The 16,411-nt window shown below is 32.3% G+C and overlaps 1 protein-coding gene across 1 annotated transcript; it reads right to left on the bottom strand.

Moving 5' to 3' along the window:
- Positions 1-602: 602 nt before the first annotated feature.
- On the bottom strand, positions 603-1,257 carry LOC114182765 (uncharacterized). The gene has a single exon (XM_028069697.2). The coding sequence runs from the start codon at positions 1,073-1,075 to the stop codon at positions 719-721; it is 357 nt and encodes a 118-aa protein (XP_027925498.1). The 5' UTR covers positions 1,076-1,257; the 3' UTR covers positions 603-718.
- Between the last annotated feature and the right edge of the window lie 15,154 nt (positions 1,258-16,411).

The following is a 16,411-nucleotide window of genomic DNA, read 5'->3' as shown; positions in this document are numbered from 1 at the left end:
TAAAGGGAAAGGGTTCCCTTTTTTTCTGAGAATATGACAGAGTAAAGGGGTTAGGGCTAAAAAAAGTTTTGGACATCCTATGTGCTGACATCTTACAATTAACTTCTATAAATAAATCTACAGATATATTGTCCAAATTTAAAAATAAAATAAAATTAAGTCCTAGGTATTACTAATCTCTATGTATATTTGGCCACGCGTAAATACGAATAGAATTTTATCGAAAATGATAAGAGAGTATTGATTTGTGCGTATAAATTGGTTTCAAACCTTTAATACTAAAATAACAAAAACATATTATAAATTAAAGCTGTAATTATCAAATTTGAAGATTAAACAACATACATATGAATTTCAAATATCTTGAGCAAAACGAATCTGAATTTCTGATATAAAATATTAAAACGGCTGTTTCCTTAATTAATCCAATAACATTAAAAAAGTTAAAATAAATCTTAGTGGCACTTATGTGTCTTTTAATCCAGTTTTTAAATATATCCGTCCCAAAGCTTTAAAATAAATCCTCTTAAGATTTAAAATGATTATACACAGCATCACTGATAAAGAGAAAACATTACGAATATATAAAACAGAAAATGTAATTCAAACAATATAAGAAAATATTACTGTAATTAATGTGTCAGGACAATTGAATAAAGTAATGATGAAATTTAAAAGAGCAAACACAAAAATTGCCTTTAACATATATTATATCTGATCAATCACTGTCACTGCTGCTGCTGTCACCATGTTTTTCATGTCCATGCTCATGCTTCTTCTTCTCTTTCTTCTTTTTCTTGTTCTCACCCTTGTCATGTTCATCACCATGGAACTTGTCTTTCATCTTTTCCATAAACCCTTCTTTGTGTTCTTCTTTGTGTCCTTCTTTGTGCCCTTCTTTGTGACTCTTGTCATGCTCATGACCATGAAGTTTGTCTTTCATCTTGTCCATAAAGCCCTCTTTGTGTTCACCTTTGTGTTCATCATGGTGGTTTTCTTTGTGTTCTGTTTTGTGCTCCTCATCTTTTTTGTGCCCTCCAAAGCTATCTTCAATCTTGTGCATGATTCCAGACATGGTTTCTTTCTTACTCTTTTTTAGGCCTTTGCTTCGGTTTGTTTGTGATCTGAGACAATGAAAGAATGTGAAATAAGTGTGTTTATAAGCCTAGAAGTGAGGATAATGTCACAAGATTTTCTGGTTTTGGCTGGAATTTCGGTCGTGTTCGTGTTCGTGAGCGTCAAGGTTGTTAATTAGAGGATTTTGGTTTCAAAAATAGCTGAGGGGAAAAATGGTGTTTGTGGGGGAAAACATCTCTGTGTTCATTCTTTTCTGTGTACGTGACACGTTTGTGTTCGTGGATGAAACTTGAGGAATTTGTGGTCAACTCATTCTGAGGTCATGGAATTATTATGCTACAATTTTAGTATTTTATTTTATTTAACATATTTAAACTAAATTGTACTTTTAGTTTTCTTTTTTATTTTAAAAAAATTATCATTTTCATTAAATATTGGTTCTATTATATACATTATTTTTATATTTTAATCGATTAACTTATTTTATCTTATTTTAAATAAATATGTTAAGATAAAAATAATTGAACCATCCGTCCTCGTTCTTGTCCTTCAGGGAACATGGCCTAATGAGACCATATAAATAATGAGAAATGATAGGTTGACACCCACATTTGACCACTTTTTTTACCACCTTCATAGGTTACAAGTAAATTTATCTTGGGTTACAAGTTAATTTTAAGGTGGTAAAAAAAGTGGTCAAATGTGGATGTCAACCTATCATTTCTCATAAATAATTAATCATGTCAAATTAGTTGAACCACTCATAAGGAAGGTAACCACATGTTAAGAAACTTATCCTAATTATTAAGTAATTGGGGCTGCTAAATCAAAGTCCAATCAGGTAAGGTCCATAAACTCTACTATAAAATGGTATGCTTTACGAAGTATTTTCTTTACGTCTCTATTTAACTCAAGCATCAGGTCACTGTTTAACTTAAGCATCAGAGTATCTTTTGTAGGTACTTGCTCTTGTGTTACGAGATCGAAGTATCTTTTGTAAGCACCCCCTCTTGTATTCCAGGACTACAAGTCAGATACCCTCGGAGAACATACGTTGAGGAAACAAAAGGTATAGCAGAAGACTCTATAGGATATATATTGTCCCCTTAGGAACAATAATCAATAGAGAAAATTAAATATTTGACTAAAATTTTAATTTTTTAACATATATAGACAACGTAATGTATTGTTCCTCTAAGAACAATAATCAATAGAAAAAATTAAATATTCTACCAAAACTATACTTTTTTAAAATACAAACAACCTAATAACAAAAAATAAATAGAGAAAAGAAAACCAGTTCAAACACTAGAGAGAAGTAAATAAGCTATTCAAATATTTATTATTTTAAATTTTCGATAAAGTATTTTATTAATGTTATTTATTTATTAGTTTCTCATTTAAATATTAAATTGGTTTATGTTTATATTTTTAAAATTTTCAAGGATGTAAGTTTTATTATAAATTAATTTTTAAGTAATTTTTTCTTAATAAATATTTGTAAAGGTCTAGAAAATAGTTTAAAAGTAAAATGAAGTATGTATATTTTATTATTAAAGTATAAAATTTATAAATAGAAAACAATTGCTTATTTATTTAAAAAAACCACTATCTTTGTAGAAACCTTTTTCTTTTTACTTTCTAAAATATCTCTTGTTCCTGTAGAGAACAAACAAGATATGTCAGACACAAGTATTACCTTACTCTGGTCTACTATCTCTTCAGTAGGCTTCTTCCCGGTTGATATGTATCGTTTATAATTATCTTAGAGTGGTCGGTTTGGACCCGGGAGGGGTTACCTGCATAAGGGACTCTGAAGCTCAAGTCAGCAAAATCTCTTCAAAAAGTCAAATCTGCTGATTAGGGAAGTAATGAATGCGTACCTTTAATTTGTGGGGTCCATGTATATTTATAGATCATTAATTATGTTTGGCCACGTCATGGGCTGGGCCCTTGCTTGGGCCGTAGGTGGGCCCGGGCTAAGGCCAGGCCCTTAGTTCGATTATTGGGGACTGGTGACTTTTACTGGAGCGTTCTGTTTTTTGCTAAGTCCTTGGTTGTTTTTATGGAGTTGTCGGACTAAGCCGGTTACCCTTTAACGGCTTAGGTCGCTATTGTTGTTTTCGGCTTGTTTTATCAATGTCGCTTCGTAGTGGTTTAGTCTGGGTACCTTAGCATGTATATGGTGCTTGCTATTATTCGGCTTAGGCCGACTAGGTGCGGTACACCAGTCCCCCAGCCTTTGTCGATATAGTTATGTCGATAAAGGATGACAAGTGTCTGTTATCTTTCGTCTAGGCCGACTAGGTGCGGTACACCTCTATATTTTTGATAAATTTGTTCATTCTTTTGAAGATTAAAGTTTGCCACAACGATCGTGGTATAAAAAGAGAGGATTTATATTTGAACATTTTTTTAAAGTAAGTTCATCTTTAACCTTTTACTTAAGTTACTTTTGGGATGTTTTGCATGTATGGGTGGATCTTACATGTGACTCTTCTAGGGAAAAGATTATTAATCTCTAATAGTCTTATAATATTTAGGGGTATGTTCAAACTATTGATTAAGGTATTCTTTGTACAAGTCTAACTTTTTGGTAAGAGTAATGGAGTTCAGAGCTTAAATTGAGCTTCAACATACTAGCTTTATTAAGTAAGGAAAGCTAATTTAGTTTCTAATAGTACCCTTGTAACGTCCTAATTACCTGACTTTTAGTAAATTTTTCTTTAACCTACTGATGCAATTTTAAGAAAAATATTATATACTCTCTGAAGAAAATGACAACCTCTTAATTAGTCATTAAATATTTCTCATGTGACATCCTATTTTAATAGAATATTACTACTAAAATAAAGTATCACATGATCAATACTCAAAATAAGATAATTCACATCTAGAGGAAGCAATCATCCAAAGTATAACCATAACAACAAAAACCTATACAAGAGTTCTATACAAAACAAAGATGCTATAATTGAAAAAAGGAAACTTAAGCTCTTTCAAAATAAGTCCTGAACAAACTAGACCAAGCCTAAAAACTAAACTGCTACATCTCCCTCATCTTGTGTTGGATCAACTACTACTTACTCATTTACTCAAACTAATTAAGGTGATCATTGCAAAAGAAGAAAAACAACACAAAAATAGAGTAACACGGTAGAAGGGTATGCTAATGTGCAAAAGAGTTTTCATATAATGGAAATGGAATTAGCAATACATACAAGTCACTCATAAATACAAACATATCACAACTAAAGACTTAAATAAGACTGAATTAGTTGACTACATTCATTGATATCAGACTTTGACAAGTTTTGCTCTTGTGGTGGTCTCTACTACTCGACATAACCATTGCCAATGGGTTTCACCCTAGATTAGGACCTCATATTCCTCTCACCACATACCCCATCCTTCTCTACATGAGATTGGATGGCTATTAGAGCGTCAAGATAACTTCCATTAATGAATCCTTTTATTAATGTATACACTAAGAAAACCCAACCTAATCCTCCTTGGATTAGTACCAACCTTCCTCATATAAATCACATATACATATAATTTCCTTAACAACTTATAAGATCACATTAAACATAACATAATGAACATGGAAGAATGAACAACCCTACAAATCCCGCTCAACGATATCATCCACCCGCTCAACGAGTAGTTGCTGAAGGCTCACTTGCGTAACGACTAGACATCTCGCCCAAGGACACTAAAACTGGAACTCACAGAGATTAAATCATCCAAAAACTCACCTAGCGAAGACCTATCACGCTTAACGATAACCAAGTTAATGAACTCTCTGACTTTGGAGCCACTTAGTGAGAATATCCTCGTTTAGTGACTCCCAAGTTAGTGACTCCCAAATCACATTACAAACATTGAATCAATAATTTGAACATGTCTAAAACTTAAACTAGTGAAATTAGCTTCCCTTCCATGTGAGACAGGTAAAAAAACTCTAAGAACACCAAACTCCCTTTATTCTCACAAAATGCTCTCTCTCTCTCTCTCTCTCTCTATATATATATATATATATATATATATATATATATATATATATATATATATATATATATATATATATATATATATATATATATATATATATATATATATATATAAGGCCCACCATTAGGACCATTGATCAACAAAGACTCTTATAGAAGAATTTAACACCACATGCAAGCCAAAGGTACTCACATGCGAAAAAGAGAACAATCAAATCAAGAAAAATGGTAGAAAACCAACTTACTCTAGAGAAGAAACTAATAAGACAAGATTGAAGAACTTATTACAAAGATCACTTTAGTAGTCTCCAATCTTCAAACAGAGAGTAGAGAATGAGAAAGCTTAGAGAGATGTGAGAGATGCTCTAGAAAAGTGGTTTCTAAAGAAATTGTGTGTTTTTAAATAATAAAACTCATTTATAAGACTTCTATTTATACTTTAACTTTTTAATATTAAAATAATCAAATATCACTATTTTAAATACACTATCAAATCTAAATTACCATTTTCTAGACTGTTACATCTCACACCTTTATTTATATTTATATTGGTATTTTGCAAAAGTTCACACCATACTCAGATTATTTATTTGCCTCTATATACATATAAGCATTTATTTTCTTTAAGAATTTACAACTTTATTATTATATTTTCAAAAGTAAACTAATCTATTGGCATAACGTAAAAGGGATTCATGTGAGTGGATGCAGAGGGAATAATGAACGTGATACTAGTGGGTTTTGTTAGAGCTAGTGGGAGTAAATAATCAGGAAGTGTAAAGGGTGTTGATTCATGCCTCATAAAAGTCATCATCATATTGTTCTCAGCATCTACATTCCATATTGCATACCTCAAAAGGTGGCTTGTATCAAAGCAAAAAATTGTTCGATGTAAGGAGAAATCATCTATCCACATGTAACAAATATATGCTTATTTATTATATTATTTCGAGAGAGAAGAAAAAACAAGAAATACAGGAAGTGAGAACAAATATCGTAGAGATAAATTAAATAATGCGAAACAAAAATAGCATATATATATATATATATATATAATATTTTTCCTTTTATTTTATTCTTATTTCTATTATAAGTAAGCATAAATTATTTGTATATAGTCAAATAAATGAGATCTACCATGGTGAATAAAACTAATCCCATAACATATGCTTTAAGTACCAATTCACTCATTTAAATTTTGAAAGTAAAACCTCCCATTAGAAATTAATTTAAACTTGAATGGTTAAATTATTAATTATTATTATTATTTACATTTTTATGAGAAAAAAAATTAGCATTAAGTTTTAACCATTTCCAAAGGCATTATTAACAAACCAACAAAGATTGAATTCTACTTCCAAAATATATAGTAAAACCACATATATTATAAATGCATTACAAGAAAGTCCTTAAATAGCAACTTATATTAGAGACAAAAACTAATTAATCACTATAGAGACTAATTTTAATACTAATTTATAAACTCAACATTATTGGTATTTAAAATAAATGAGGACCCACTTACAAAAATTGTCCTTAGGTTTTTTATTGACTAAAACAAATGAGGGTAAATTTTTCTCATTGATTCTTCTAATTCCCATGTAGTATCTCTAATGGCTTCATTCCAAATGACTTTCACTAGCAGAAATTGCCTACATCTTAGCTCCTTAATATTCTTCTCTATAATTTGTTCAAATTACACATAGTGTCAAATGTAAGGTTTTCCTCTAATTGTACTGTATCAAGTCTTAGTACATGAGGAGGGTCAACAATATATTTTCTTAATTGAGACATATAAAATACATTATCAAAATTGGAAAGATAAAGAGGTAAAGAAATTTGATAAGAAACAAGAACTATTTGTTTGAGAATTTGATAAGGACTAATAAATTAGGGAGTGAGTTTCCTTGATTTTATCCCTCTACCAATTCTAGTTATTGGTGTGATTTTCAAGAATACATGATCATCTTCTTAAAATTCAAAAGGTCGTTTTTTCTTGTGAGTATAACTTTTCTGTCTAATATGAGTTGCTCTCAATTTGTCCATAATCAAGACCTAAGATTAAATTTTCTCCAGTCTCAAGCCAACACAAAGGTGTTCTATATTTTCTCCCATTAAATGCCTCACAAGGTTCCATCAATGAAAATTGTTGTTATAAGTGAATTCAATCAAAGGTAGGTATCGATCCCAACTATCATAATCCTCTAGTGCACAAGCTCTCAATAAATCTTAGGAATATACAATGGTTCTTTTTTACTACCCATCTGTTTAAGGATGATAAGTTGAGCTAAGATAAATTTTTGTCCCTAAGGCTTGATGTAAACTTTTCCAAAATTTTGAAGTAAATCTAGGATCCCTATCAGATATGATACTCGATGAAACATGTAAAACCCTTGAAAATGACATTTTAGAAGTGATAATGGTTTAAAAATAATGAGACTCGATTATTTTAATATTAAAAGGTTTTAGTATAAATAGTTTTATTATAAACAAGTTTCCTTATTTTAAAACACACTATCTCTACAAATCACTTTTCTAGAGTTTTTTTATTTCTCTCTAAGAGTTCTTCCTCTCTGCTTGTTTGATTGAAGAATCAAGACCATAGGATTGATCCTCGCGATGAGCTCTTCAATTTGGACCGCTCAGATTCTTCATTCGTGTAAGTTAGTTTTCTAACCCTTTTCTCTTGGTCTATTATGTTTTTTCTTTGCATGCAGACCTTCTTTTGGTTGAATGTGTCATTTAAGTCATCAATAACAATATGTCTAATGAGTGCGTATTTTTGCCCTCATTCAGTGTTCAATTCTGGGTATTTAATTGAATTTGTGTGCTTAAAGAGTGATTTAATTGATAATTTTGATAATTAGGCTGTTTGAGCTTGTGTGATAAAAATATCTTAAAAAGTGATTTTTAGTTACATAAATTATTTCTCGGATATTTTAACGTTTCTTGATGCAGTTGAAATTAAGATTAAGCTCATTCAAGGTGGGAATATAAATTGATTGAAGTTACAAACCACCTTTAAATAAGGCTGAAATTAGCATGTTCTATAAAAATCACTTCTGCACCCCCAGTTTTTACTTATACACTCCCCTCTTTCTAAATGGGTCCCACCAAAAACCTATTCTGCACCCCTTAATATTTTTATTTACACCCCCTCCTACCACTTAAACCCAACTCACTCAGATCATGCCATGTGGCAATCCCCACCTTTCAAATCAGGCTAACCATATGCTGACATGTGGCATTAATCCTTGCAAACACATATGCACCAATTATACATTGCCACGTCATCATCATCTTCATCTCCACGCAGTCAGCCACCGCAACACCATCTTCACCGCATTGAACCACCAGTTTCGGGAACAGCCGCTATGATAGTCATCGTGAGAGCCTACGGCAGCAGCAGCCGCCGCCCTTCCACCGTCAGTCACATCGCCGACCACCGAGCATCTTCTTCCACGCACCTTCACCATTCCAGCAGCTCCGCAACCGAGCCAACCTCGCACCATTGCAGACGCGAGACAGCTTAATCTTCTCGCACACCGGGAACGAATCTGCACCTTGCGCCATCATCTCCAGCCATTGACGCGGATCTGCACCACCATTGCCACAACACCATGCGAGCACACAACCAGCAACCATGGCAACTTCAAGCATCAGATTCGCGCAACCACCACGCAAACGCATTGAACAACCTGGAGTTGCGTTCCTTTGCTCCACGTACCTCCACCACTCCTCTGACCTGCAACCAAAACGCACAAACCTTGCGTCGCAGCAGAAATGCTGTGAACCTCCCTTCACCTATAACACGCACCGAGCCAGACCACCACATCTGCACCAGCAAGCGTGGCAACATCACCGTCAGCCACAATCCTTGGTGGAGGAAGGAGAAACATGGAGGTGAAACCCTAATTCTGATATGAGAGAAGGAGAAGGCTACCACGTGTCATCCTGTCAATGGACAATCAAATAGTCAACTAGTCAAAAGTTGGTTAAATCTGGTCAAAAAGTCAAAGATGGTCAAAGAAGAGGAGTTTATTTGCAAATATTGATATTTTTGGGCTACAGGATTGAAAATGGGTTATTATAAAATTAATACAAATATTATTTGGTGATAATTTAGCAGATATCTTTAAATAATTAATTTATTTAATTATATCATAAATTATTAACCAACTATATTTGTCAAATAGTTTATATCTCTCCAAATATCTTTGAATATTTATCTTTATCTTTATTTTAAAAGATATTTGAGAGGTTTTAGCAACAGAAAAGCCCAGTCCAATTCCTATATAAAGAGACCAAGGGAGAAGCAGAAAAACAAGTTCGGGACTTCGGAGTTTTGGAACCCTTAGGGGGGCCTAATTTCGTTTCCTTTCTCTCTCTCTCTCTCTCCATTCTTCTATCTTTATTTTATTTTGTTTTTTATGGAGTGCTAAACTTCTTAGGTTGATTCCATTGTAATTTCATTATATTATGAGGTTAGAATGAAATCATTTCTTTGTTCTTTTTATTATTGTTGAGGTTTTCATTCATCTATGTGTTTTATCTTGGAATCACATAAAAAGTAATGATTTTAAATCTATATGCATGTTGATCATATGAGTTCAAAGGTTTTTAAATCTAATTGAGACTTTACTTTGATTTTATTTAGAAACTTTCATGTGATTAAATGAGTTTTTACCAATAATTAAGACTTTACATTGATTAAAAGTATTTACTCTAATGAAAATTAATTGAGGCTTTACTTTGATTTTAAGCTTTTTATTTGGTGAGGAGATAAAAGAATAGACATGATTAGGCATAGTAAAATTTGATTGAGACTGTACTTTGGTTGAATTTACTGTGGATAATCTAAAAGTTCTCACTTTTAATTGAGACTGTACTTTGGTTAAAAGTGAGAACGCCAACAAATTAATTGAGACTTCACATTGATTAATTTGTAAATCTACAACAATAATTAATTGAGCAATAATGTTTAGATAACCGATGATGAATCTATTTTGAAAAAGCAATGAAATCAATATATTTTTCTTTACTATTGTTTCTATCTTATTTTATCTTTTTATCTTAATCCTCTCATATTCTTATTATTTTATTTGACTAACCGTTTTGTATAGATTTTATAAGAACTAACATGTTAAAAATCAATTCCGTGTTCGTTGGGAGATGACTTTGGGTTACTTTACCCTTTCTATTTTGTTGACTACTTTCTTAACAATACCGAAGTTGTTATAGATAAGTAGTATTAATTTGATCGTGTCAACCACAGCGTTATCAAATTTGGCGTCGTTGCCGGGGAAGACGGTTAGAATTTTTATCATTTTAGTTCTTGTTTTTTTTTCTTTTGATTTAATTTTTGTTTATCACTAACATTTTTTTTTATCTCAATTTTTTTTTCTAACTTTTTTTTTAATTTTCTTCAGATATTTTATTTTATTTTATTTAGTTATTTTTTTAGCCATAATTTTTGTTTGAGGATTTTTGTTGGAAATTTGTGAAACTAATTGGGAAACATTTTGGCTAAGGAAAGAAAAGGTACTTAAGTTGTCCATTGAGACGCACCTCTCTTTTCTGGAAGTCTACTCAACAAGCTTTCAACTTATTTCTTTTCAAAAAGCCTCTTTCAAAAATGCAAAATATTTTTTCATACGAAAATAATCAACATTGTATTTCTAAATGGATTACAATTGCTATCCACAACAACCACGTGATTTTCAGCAACAAATTGTGACACCTACTTCTGCACCTGATATAAGTGGGTTAACTTTATGACAATTTAATGATCTATATCCTAGATCATATTTTTTGGGATATGAGCAACAACCATATTCTGAGTGTCCACCTCAGCAACCATATGTTCCAAATAGTTTTCAACAACAATATGTACCACCACAGCAAGTTGAAGCAACTAATGGACCATCCTACAAGGAAGTTATGATATTAATGGGTGAAGTTATAGAGAAATTAGAGTCCATGGATGAAAGGTTGCGAGTTTATCAAAGATGCAGAAATATTGAGCAAGAATGGTACGAAAATAAGCAAATATTGTCTGATATGTTGAGGGATGCAAGTAAGAACAACTTCATAGAATTACTTGTAACTTTTAATACCACCCCTCAACCCCATCAGAGATTTCCTGAAAATCCAGATTTTAACGAACTTCGTCATAAAATCAAAGATGTGCTTCTGAAGTTGGCAATCAGAGCTGAACAAATGTCTGAAGATTTGAGTTAGCTAATGAATGATGCAGTGAGAAAGGTCACTTTGGAAGATATGATGAATATGATGATTGAAATGATAAAGATGAATCAGATAGATCAGAAAGAGATGGTGAATGCCGCCACACAAAGCTTGCAGAGTCAGTCTGAAAAATCAATAGTGAAATCACATCACATTGATATATCTATTGATAGATATAATGATGCTCATAGTAATATGTCTATGGACATATCAATTTTGCTAAAGATGTTGCTGAAGTTGATGAAGAAATTAAAGATGCTCACATAAATATATCTATTGATGGATATGTTGATGATGCTCAATGTGAATATAAAGTTGTACCCGTTGATGAGGATATGAGTACAAATGATCATTTTCAAGAGCAAAGTTGTGAAAATAATACATTAGAGGAACCAAGTGCAGTTGAAGAGCCAACAGTATTCGAAGATGCAACTGAAGCATCTACTATTGCAATTGACTTGGTTAATGACGAAGTAGTAGAGTCAACAACACCAGGTGAAACTTTTTGCTCAGAAGATAAGATTATGAGGATTATTGATGATCTTCTTAACCATCCGAATGCACCTGATAATGCTCAAGTTGAGTTGAAGCCACACACTCCACACATCAAGTTTGTTGATGTGAATGAGGCAAATAATTTTTAAGTGATTATCTTCGTTGACATGGATGCAGAAAAAAGAAGAAAGGTTGCTGCAACAGGTAAAAAGCTTAGATTCAAATTCTTTTGAAATCATTGTTGATAGAAAAGTTAAATTGCATGCATATTTGTTTCCTGTTTTTAATTTTAGTGAAAAATTTAAAAAAATTTCAAAAATATGTGTTTTTATTTTTAGTTTTTATAAAAATAAAAATGTAAAAATTAAAAAAATGGTACAAGCTGATTTGTACTTTGTAAAATTAAAGAAAATAAATTTTGACATATGGCCAGATTGAGCCAGAAGTCACAAATTTTTTCGTTTTCTCCCCAAAATAAGTCCATCAAGGACAATTTTTTTGAAATAAGTGAGGGGGAGACAAACTGTAGGTATGATTTTTTCTTTTTTGTGTTTTTCAATTTTTGTTTTTGTTTTCATAAAAATTTGTGATTTCCTTTTGAGAAAATTGTGAAAGTATTAAATCTTTTGTGAAAATAAAAGTCATGTTGATATAGGTGGATTGTTTCTATGATTTTCTAATTGAGTTGATTTGAGAATTTCTTGATTAAATCTTTTGTGAAAGAATTTGACCTTGTGAGTCTTGAGCCTTAGTGTAAAGGATGAACTGCCATATGTCATTCCTATTTTTTCTTGAGTGACTTGCTCATGTTTGTTTATACTCAAATGTTTAGGTTGACTCTTTTGTTTTGCATCTTAGGTGAATATGCATGATTTGATATGACTGAGGCATTTTTTGTTTTTAGCTACTTGGCCAAATAAGCCCACCTTGATATTAATCCATTGGTAGCCCCTTTGAGCTTTTAAACCTCTTTTTTCTTGTTGTAAGCCTATTGCATAACATTGAAAAGAAAAAGACCATATTCTACCTTAGGAAGAAAGAAGGAGCTAATGGATTGTGTTCAGGAATGGTTGAAGAATAAAGTGTGTGGGTGAGTACATCACCCACAAATTAATAAAAATGGCAAAAGGAAAAATTGTTGACGAAAAAGTGTTGAAATAATTGCTTTCTAAAAAAAAGAGAGAGCAACAAAGCAATAAACGAAAAAAGAGTTGTTTTTGAAATTATGCTCCATTATTCTTCCTATATTACTATTTCAAAAACCCAAGAGTCCTAAAATTTTTCCTACCTTTGCCTTGACACCGTTATAGCCTGTGAAAAGTCCTCATGATCTTTGAACGCATGTTTTCTGAAAGTTTGTGAATATTAGAGTCTTGTTAACTATTATGAGTGTTTACTTGCATGAATATTTTGAGTGAAAACACAAGCCAAAACACTTGAGCGAATTTTGGTGAGAAAATACACATTTAACGTGAGTGCTTTCTTTCATAATTGATTGTCTTGTGAATTCAAAAGATTAACTCATGTAGGAAAAATAAAATCTTTCCGTTTATTTATGCATGGTAACTTGATTTTTAGAGTATTGATTTGTCTCCAGTGATGTTCATTGTTTTGATCCATTGTTGATGTGAAATAAAATACCTCAGAACAAGTTTTGAAATTGCTCAATTTTGCCCAGGAGTGCAAAAGGATAAGTGTGTGGTTATGATGAGTGCGTATTTTTGCCCTCATTCAGTGTTTAATTCTAGGTATTTAATTGAATTTGTGTGCTTAAAGAGTGATTTAATTGATAATTCTGATAATTAGGCTGTTTGAGCTTGTGTGATAAAAACGTCTTAAAAAGTGATTTTTAGTTGCATAAATTATTTCTTGGATATTTTAACGTTTATTGATGCAGCTGAAATTAAGATTAAGCTCATTCAAGGTGGGAATATAAATTGATTGAAGTTACAAATCACCTTTAAACAAGGCTGAAATTAGCATGTTCTGTAAAAATCACTTATGCACCCCAGTTTTTACTTATACACTTCCCTCTTTCTAAATGGGTCTCACCAAAAACCTATTCTGCACCGCCTAATATGTCTATTTACACCCCCTCCTACCACTTAATCCCTACCTTTCAAATCAGGCTAACCATATGCACCAATTATACACTGTCACGTCATCATTATCTTCATCTCCATGCAGTCAGCCACCGCAACACCATCTTCACCGCACTGAACCACTAGTTTCGGGAACAACCGCCATGACAGTCATCGTGAGAACCTACGGCAGCAGCAGCTACCGCCCTTCCACCGTTAGTCACATCGTCGGCCATCGCGCATCTTCTTCCACGCACCTTCACCATTCTAGCAACTCCGCAACTAAGCCAACCTCGCACCATTGCAGACGCGAGACAACTTCATCTTTTTGCACACCGTGAACGTATCTGCACCTTGCGCCATCATCTCCAGCAATTGACGCAGATCTACACCACCATTGCCACAACACCACGCGAGCACACAGCCAGCAACCATGGCAGCTTCAAGCATCAGACCACCACGCAAACGCAATGAACAACCTATAGTTGCGTTCCTCTGCTCCACGTACCTCTACCACTCCTCTGACCTGTAACCAAAACGCACAAACCTTGCGTCGCAGTAGAAACACCGTGAACCTCCCTACACCTGCAACACGCACCGAGCTGGACCACCGCATCTGCACCAGCAAGCGTGGGATCACCACCGTCAGCCGCAATCCATGGTAGAGGAAAGAGAAACATGGAGGCGAAACCCTAATTCTGATATGAGAGAAGGAGAAGGCTGCCACGTGTCATCCAGTCAATGGACATTCAAACAATCAACTAGTCAAAAGTTGGTCAAATCTGGTCGAAAAGTCAAAGATTGGTCAAAGAAGAGGAGTTTATTTGCAAATATTGATATTTTTGGATGTCTCTGCAAAATTGGACTGCAGGATTGAAAATGGTTTATTTTGAAAATTAATACAAATATTATTTGGTGATAATTTATCAGATATCTTTAAATTATTAATTAATTTAATTATATCATAAATTATTAATCAACTATATTTGTCAAATAGTTTATATCTCTCCAAATATCTTTGAATATTTATCTTTATCTTTATTTTAAAAGATATTTGAGAGGTTTTAGCAACAGAAAAGCCCAGTCCAATTCCTATATAAAGAGAACAAGGGAGAAGCAGAAAAACAAGTTTGGGACTTCGGAGTTTTGGAACCCTTAGGGGGGCATAATTTTGTTTCCTCTCTCTCTCTCCATTCTTCTATCTTTATTTTATTTTTTGTTTCATGGAGTGGTAAACTTCTTGGGTTGATTCCATTGTAATTTCATTATATTATGAGGTTACAATGAAAAATTTCTTTGTTCTTTTTATTATTGTTGAGGTTTTCATTCATCTATGTCTTTTATCTTTGAATCACATAAAAAGTAGTGATTTTAAATCTATATGCATGTTGATCATATGAGTTCAAGGGTTTTTAAATCTAATTGAGACTTTACTTTGATTTTATTTAGAAACTTTCATGTGATGAAATGAGTTTTTACCAATAATTGAGACTTTACATTGATTAAAGGTATTTACTCTAACGAAAATTAATTGAGACTTTACTTTGATTAATTAAGCTTTTTATGTGGTGAGGGGATAAAAGAATAGACATGATTAGGCATAGTAAAATTTGATTGAGACTGTACTTTGGTCGAATTTATTGTGGATAATCTAAAAGTTCTCACTTTTAATTGAGAATGTACTTTGGTTAAAAGTGAGAACGCCATCAAATTAATTGAGACTTTACATTGATTAATTTGTAAATCTACAACAATAATTAATTGAGCAATAATATTTAGATAACCAATGATGAATCTATTTTGAAAAAGCAATGGAATCAATCTATTTTTCTTTACTATTGTTTCTATCTTATTTTATCTTTTTATCTTGATCCTCTCATCTTCTTATTATTTTATTTAACTAACTGTTTTGTATAGATTTTATAAGAACTAACTCGTTAAAAATCAATTTTGTGTTCGTTAGGAGACGACTTTGGGTTACTTTACCCTTTCTATTTTGTTGACTACTTTCTTAACAATACTGAAGTTGTTATAGATAAGTAGTATTAATTTGATCGCGTTAACGACAGCGTTATCAATGTCCTGATTGTTCTTGTAACGTTTCTATGTATAGATAGAGAATAATGTGGAGTTAGAGGTGTTTTGGTGTTTTTAGAGTTGTTTAAGCTGAATAACATGTAAGGGAAGCTAATTGCACTATTTTTTAAGTTATAGACATGGTTGAATTACTAATTGCAATATTGTACAATGATTTTCCTGAATGATTAAGTTATGTGATGAGTGTGACTTGTTAAATTAGGAGTTAAATCCTGAAATTTACATGATTTGAGTTGTATGATGAAATTGGGTATATGATGAGATTTTGAAATGTTGTTTGATTGAAATTGTAAATGTGATAAATTGAGTTGATGAATGTTGTGAAATTTTAATTGGTATGTCTGAATTGGATTGAGTTGGTAGGACTGAGATTGCATACATCTATAGAACTACGTTCTCTAC

This window comes from Vigna unguiculata, chromosome 4, assembly GCF_037176805.1.
Source record: "Vigna unguiculata cultivar grain cowpea cultivar isolate G323 ecotype 2 chromosome 4, ASM3717680v1, whole genome shotgun sequence".
Classification (NCBI taxonomy): Eukaryota; Viridiplantae; Streptophyta; class Magnoliopsida; order Fabales; family Fabaceae; genus Vigna; species Vigna unguiculata.
Note: the sequence above shows the minus strand (reverse complement) of the source record. Positions and strands in the feature narration are given on the sequence as shown.